General features: G+C 45.3%; 1 protein-coding gene across 1 annotated transcript in view; it reads right to left on the bottom strand.

The window, feature by feature from the left end:
- The window catches only part of CTTNBP2 (cortactin binding protein 2), a 161,126-nt gene extending 155,044 nt beyond the window's left edge, over positions 1–6,082 (bottom strand). The window contains exon 1 of the mRNA XM_065884453.1: positions 5,909–6,082. Coding sequence (XP_065740525.1) covers positions 5,909–5,989 — 81 coding nt within the window. The 5' untranslated portion in view covers positions 5,990–6,082. The remainder of the gene's footprint in view (positions 1–5,908) is intronic.
- Positions 6,083–7,263: the final 1,181 nt, after the last annotated feature.

Raw genomic sequence — 7,263 nt, forward strand, 5'->3', positions numbered from 1 at the left:
GTATAACAACACAAACCATGTAAATGATGTGTAAATGGATATACTGGTCTTACTTAGATACAATGTTATGGCCCACTCTGGGGGCAACTAAGTAACCGATCAATCATTCTCATTCATTTTTCAAAAACCATTTACAGTAACCTAAAGTAGGGCAACTTGGCGTGTGCCTTTAAAGCCACATGCTGAGAACTTGGGATCAACTCTCCATGGCCATGCACCTCAAATCAACCATGCCACCCCCACCCGGGGTCTGTCATGCAAGACAAGCAACTCAGTGCATTAGAAGGAAGTAAAACCAACAAGTAAACAGACTGTCAGGAAGGAAACCTGGTAATAGATGTAATTAATTTCAAGTTCGAGAAAATGGGAATGAAAAGCACAAACGTGGCTCAGTTAGGGGCGGTAGCCTCTGGTAATTAAGTGCAGCTACCTCCCGTTTCCTCCTTTTAGATCTCCTCTCAGCCTCCATTTTTACTTTGGAGAAAAAAAGGACCACATCTCAGATAAAGCAAATGTCTATTTCCAGCGTGACTCAGTTTTTCAATGTTAACACCACCCCATGTGGGACATGGATCATTTTCACGTGTGAGCTGGCACCCAGATCCAGTAATTGTCCTTTAAGGAGCTTAGAATGCATTGAAGACTATCACTTCAATTATCTGCAGGTGGCAAAGGTCAGCACGCTGATTTTCAAGCGAAGAGCTGAGACATGAGCGACTAAATGATCTTCCTACATTTACAAGGCCCTTCTGTAGAAGAACTCAGGCCTTTGGCATTACCTTGTTGCCTTTTCAATGAAATATAAAAATGTCAAAACCAAATCATTTGCAAACAAGTGTCCATTCCACGTAACAATGTGGGCTCTACTGCACTTACTATAATAACATTTTAAATCCATGTTCAACCTATTTGGTTATTTACTAACAATTTATTCCAAGACAACAATTTTTTTCTCTTAAACCAGGATTTCTACATGGATGGCACCACACTGTGCACAGCATTAATAATATGATCTCATTATTTTGTGCAAGTTATTTTAAGAAATTAAAGTAAAAATTTTTAAATCCTCTGCTTTCAATGTCCTCATTATCATCATCTCTCTTGTAACTGTTCTCCATTTCTTTACCTAATCATCAAAGACGAGTTTCCTTTTCCCTGTTACATTAGTCCTGCAAAGGGGCTCCAACAGAGAAGAATACAATCAAGTGCATTCAAATAAAGCCTCCTTCTAAAGCAATAATCAGACGGTGCTTAGGTGGTAAAGTATGCAGGGGCAGAAGGGAGAGAAACTATCCATCCTTCCGGGGCACCTTCAAAGCTGAAATCTAGTCCCACGTTTCTAGACACATGCAGACTATTGCAAACCTCCTTCCTGCGCAATCTTTCCTTCTACTTCCTTTTCCTGTTTCCAAACTTCCCTGCATCTCCCTCTTGATCCCCTCTCAACCATCCCCTCCTCCACACCCCAGTGAGTGATTTGGCCTTGACTCTATTGTTAGAAGAATTCGGGATGGGAGGGGTGCAATTCCATCCCTCCACCTGCGCATGCCCAGCCTCAACCATTGTTTTGAAGAGGGAAAATTTAAAGGGAAAACTAACCATGTTGGAAATTAAGTTAAAATTTAAAAAAAAGAAAATCTGTTCAGTATCTGAAATATCATTGAGCAAAGCAGCTTAGAAGGGGACAATATAAAAATGAAAACCCAAAACCATAAGAATCAGGGTCATTGTGCTCAAACGAGAAGAGCCCTCTAACATCTATAATGTTAATTACTACAAACTTCAGGACAACAGTTTCATCACCATCTAGTAACACATGAAGTAAAATTTCTAGTTAGCCAATCAACATTAAGAATTATGACACAGCCTCTTGGTGAGTGTTCATTTTCTTCATTCAATAAATATTGGTGGAACATCTACAATGTGCCTGGAGCTGTGCTAAGAAACCTTAGCTTTTACAAATGAAACCCACACTGCTCTTCTTGAAAGATGAGGCTGCTCTCTCCCAGCCAGGGCCTTGCTGTGCATATGATCAACAGCAGATATTTGTAAATGGCTAAGTACTAAGTCTGTGAACCATTTTCTCACCTCATAAAGTTATGTGAAACACAGGAGGATAAAACCAACTGGCAGTCTAGCCTAGGCATGTATTCAATCATAGAGGAGGACAAATATTTTCTCTAAACAAAATTGCTCCTGTGGGAAATATAACAGTGACAGCAACAACGATAATAAAGTCCAAAAAACAGACGCAAACCTAAATATATAACCTATTTAAGAATAAACAAAGTAAGAAGCATCATGATAAACTGTTATATTCTGATCTTTGGGGAATATTTTTGTCTATTTCTTCAACCTTTAAGCAGTTTTTCTAAAGCACATACTTGAGACTGAAACTTCTATGCTCATCTTTGCCCTAGGCCCCCTCTCAAGGAACCCTAGAAACCCACCACACTTGTACACAGCTACCTGCAGTCTCTCCCTGCCCAAGTCCTCCATCCTTCTGTGGAATGTCTCCAGATCCTTCCACTAGGAATCCTGCCTGTGACTCTTCTTCTCCAGACTCCTAATGCAAATTTTTTGTGCCTCTCATGACACCATGGTCTTTGATTTGACTCCTTGGTGCATGTGAGGTTCTAGCACTGAAATGTTTTACTTTAGGACAGCAAAGATGTTACAATGTCTCCACTTCAGTATGTATTTGGTAATGTGTGTTAAATCTACAATATTTCTTACCTAAGTTATACTGTGAAACTTTCAATACTCTATAGCTGCCACATAACTAATTTTTTAAAGAAATTTTAGCAAAATTGGCTAAAAAGTTTCTTTTTATTGCATTTACGTTCAGTACTGTCACCTGGAAACACAATTTTCAAGGTGCCAGCTGCTAATTTGTTTAACATCACTATTGTGCATTTTTAACAAAATAGTTATCCAGGTTTTTTCTTGTCACTATCACCATGACAACAAAATTTATATCTACTTTTTGTATATTAGTTGCTCCAGAAAAGCCCAGAATGACAAGAATGTTGGTCTGCTTCCCAAACATAGTTCTAAAAAGATCTACATTTTCCTTTCACTCTTAAATTCTTTGGTGACAATAAAAAGCTGGAAGATTTCTGTTTTCCATAGTGCCTTATCCATTAGGACGTATTTTCAGAGTAGACATAGCAATATAGTCTAAGAGTCATCACATTTGGCTAAGGCGCTGAAAATAACCCAGGTCTCCGGCATGGTTCACAGCAAAGACTATTAATATGACCCTATTGAATAATGTAGCTGTTACCTTAGCCTTATACTTGGGATGCTTTCAGGATTTAAGCAGCTAAGAACAAGGACCACAAACTAAATTTAAAGCACTCCACTGAAAATCATATTAAGCTGAAAACTATAAATTAAACTTGTCTCTAAGCAACAATCTAAATAGTCAAAACTTAGTGAAAACATTCACTTTCGAAAATAGCCTACTGCTTTGGGTTTCCATTGACTCATTACTGCCAAATATACATATAAAATGCATAATAAGTAAACCAACTTGAAATGAAATAAAATTCAAAAAAGAATTACCCACTAAAAAATTAAGTCCTCGGCTGCTATAAACTCAAAATGCATCAACATGCCTTTAAATTTTAATCATTAGATAAGAGGCAGTTATAATGACAAATATTCTTCAACCTAACTTTTCTTTAATTTAAAAATCAGTCTAGGGGGCTTCCCTGGTGGCGCAGTGGTTGAGAGTCCGCCTGCCGATGCAGGGGACAAGGGTTCGTGCCCCGGTCCGGGAATATCCCACATACCGCGGAGCGGCTGGGCCTGTGAGCCATGGCCGCTGAGCCTGTGCGTCCGGAGCCTGTGCTCCGCAACGGGAGAGGCCACAACAGTTACAGGCCCGCGTACCGCAAAAAAAAAAAAAAAAAAAAAATCAGTCTATAGGTCAAGTAGCTGATATAGGCAGACCGTACTTTATTAAGTGAAAAGTTAAATGTTCAGTTTACTGCATAAGAAGCCATCATTAAAATTTCACTAAAGTACCAAACATTTTTTTAAATACTAGATTAAGAATTCTTATTGCATCTCCTCAGAACCCTATAGGATTTTATGGAAATAACAAAGGAGTTTCACTTTCACAGTTTTTTCATGGCTATTCAAATCAACCAGGGTGAAATGATCAAACTTCTACCTATAAGCTGTTAAAAATCAGGCTCCTGAAAATTTCAAACAGCAGAAAGGGAACACTGAACTTGTTAACAAAAAAATCTGCCTAGTGTCTAAGGCTCTGTTTATAATCTAACCAAATAAAACTATAGGTCAGCTACAGAGCATAACTCAGCTGTTTTTGTTTGATTTAATTGTCAGGTGATTAAAATACTGAGAGGGTAATAGAAAAACCCATTTTAAGTCAATTAAGCAAACAAATTCAACCTTCCTGGGAAACAAGAAACACACCCCTCTTTCTTTTTTCTCTCACTCCCCTCCCCTTACCATCTCTTGGGGATGAAGGTACCCAATCACTTCAACTTCTCGGAGAGGTTTGTTGTCTTAATAGCTACCTTCTTTTACTTCACGCAGGGGAACTGATTTCCTGCATCACAAGTAGGCAGATTTCATACGAAATCTTAAGATCACATTTTCTACGTAAAGAATGAAAAATCTATTTTCCTAAAAGTTTCAAATCAAAACTTGCCAGTTTCACAAGTGGAAATCAGCAGCCCTCCGCCTCCGTGTTTCCTTCTCTCCCTGTTTCTCTCTTTCCTTCCCAGGCTCAGCTCCTCTCATGCCCAAGTAGCTTTCCTCCACGTCTCTCCTCTACCTCTCCAGAAAGCCCTACCTCCAAATGCAAGGGGAGGAAGTTCAAGCAGCTCTGGCTATTCACACCTGGCCCTGCCCTCAGCTGCTCCTTCACCGAGTCTGGTCAGGCCATGAGTGGGAAAAACGGAGGGGCGTCCACGCTCAGCTCACCGCATCCTACCCGGAATCTCCTGGGGGAGCAGCAGAATCGCGCCTAGGGTGGGAGGCGCTCCCAGAGCTGCCTTTCTTTGCAGATTCTTGCAGCTCCTACCAAGCTGCTTCCCAAACCCCAAAAACATTTCCACGCAGGAAATGTGGGACCAGCCTTCCCCTAAGGTACGGGATGGAAACCAACCGATGAGCCTCTGTGCACGGGTAGATTCTGGGGGTTAAAGTAGGGACCAGCGATGGATGGAAGCTCATTTGGCTTCTAGACCCCAGAGAAGAAACACTGTGTTGATACCAGGTGTTGAACCTCCACCTCGCCCGGGCATAGTCTCGGGAAGAACGAGGACACCTCCCCCGCCCCAACCCCAATCCCCATCACCAAGTGATGGGGTAGCAGGCAGCTGGGACCCAAAGCGCCGGCGCTCAGCGGCAGCAGCGCCTACAGCTGGGCATGGGGCCTCTCCCAAGGGGTCTCAGGCACACGAATGAATACACACACACGCACACACACAATGGGCATCCCCACACCTGCTCGGCGCCAACCCGCCTCCCCCTCGCTGCTCTCCGGGTCCGCTGAGAGGTGCCAGGCATCTCCGAGACACGCGCCCACAGCCACGCGCGCAGAGAGGCCAACAATGGGAGGGTGTCCAGTTCGCTGGGAAACACACCCCAGCCCTCACCCCTGGCCAAACCCGACCGAAGCAGAGGGAGTGGGTACAGAGGCCACACGCAGGGAGCCCCGAGAACCGGGCGGACCGGGGCTGCTTCCCGCGAGGCTCGGAAAGGACAGGCGGTATCCCCAACCCAGGCGGCCGCCTCGCCCCGGCCTCGGGGGATGAGGCACCCCGAGGAGGGGGCACCCCGAGGACAGCGCACCCGGAAGAGCCCGGGCTGGCAGCGCCCCGGGGGCTCCCACCCCGGAACCCCGCGCCCACCCTGGGACCTCGGTTACCGCCGCCTCCGCCGGGGCCCTCGCCGCCTCCTCTGCGGCGCGGGAGAAGTCGGGCTCGCAGCTCGCGCCGTCCGTCGCCATCTTCCTGCTCTAGCGGATCCGAATGCGAGCTCGGAGCGGCAGCTCCGGGTTCAGCCCTCCCGGCGGCGGGCGGCGCTTAACCCGCGGCGGTCCGGGGACGCGGGCGCTCGCAGCCGGGCCGCCGCCGCCACTGCAGCGCTCCCTCCGCCCCCTCGCCGCCGCCCCCGCCGCCTTAACCCGCTGCGCGCCGGTGCGCCGCCCGCCGCCGCCTGGTCCCCGCCCGGGGCTGCCAGCCATCAGCCGGCTCCTTGAGGTGAGAGAACTGGGCACGTGCCCAGGCCGGGTTAAGGCCCGGAGCGCAGAGAGCAGAATCAAAGCTCCAGGGCGAGGCGAAGGAAAGAAGGCGCCCAAGAGCTGATTCGCCTGACACGTCCCCACCGAGCCGGCGGGGCAACGACGGACCGATTAAATGCCCGGCCTCCCTAATCCGAATTCTCTATTAGAGCCAGGAAAGTCCTTCACTTCAGCCCCCTCTCTAGCCCACCTCTAGAAAACACAGAAAGCACCCTTTGCTTTTTTCTTTAAAAAAGAAAAAGAAAAAAATTTTTTTTACATCCAATACTGCCGCCAGGGCGTTTTTACCCATTTGGTGTATATGCCTGCCTTTGTTTGATTCTCCTTCTCCCCAAACCATCAACTTCCAGATCAAAATGCGTGCTGCTACCCTTTATTACGTTACACCCGGCCCCTCAGCCCTACCTTTCTATACAATCTCTTTTCAAGAAAGGTGAAGCAAGGCACTTTTTTGTTCTTTACCGCAAAACTGATTTTCTGAAGGGCTAACCAAGAAGTGTTGTGTCACCGCTTGTGAAAGAAAGCTCTCTACTTTTAAGAGAATTTAAAAGAATCCCATGTGGTGGGGACACACACACCAAAAAACAAAAAGAAAACAAAAACTTGCCTAAAAATTGATTTTATGGGAATTATAGGTCTCAGAAGGTATCTCATGAGATGAGTGAGTTAGGCTCAAGCTCTTAATTTTCCCTTCCCACATCGGATTCAGTTCCTACCCTTTCCTGCCAATTCCTAGGATGTGAAAATCTATCACCTTATCAAGACCGTATGGTTACATGCCTTCCCAAATCACCAGATCCCAAAAATGTGTTGAAAGCACAAAATCAAATGGAGGCATTCAAGCTGTGTCTCAAAGAAGTAAAAGCAAACCATAACCAAATCCTGGACTTGAATTTCTGGAAGATGAATGTTTAGTCTGAGGGTTACAGATCAGAGTTCATTCTTTAAAATGGCAGACTCCTAATGAAAGGTTTCAGCAC

The sequence above is a fragment of the Phocoena phocoena genome, chromosome 9 (genome assembly GCF_963924675.1).
Source record: "Phocoena phocoena chromosome 9, mPhoPho1.1, whole genome shotgun sequence".
In the NCBI taxonomy this organism is placed as follows: Eukaryota; Metazoa; Chordata; class Mammalia; order Artiodactyla; family Phocoenidae; genus Phocoena; species Phocoena phocoena.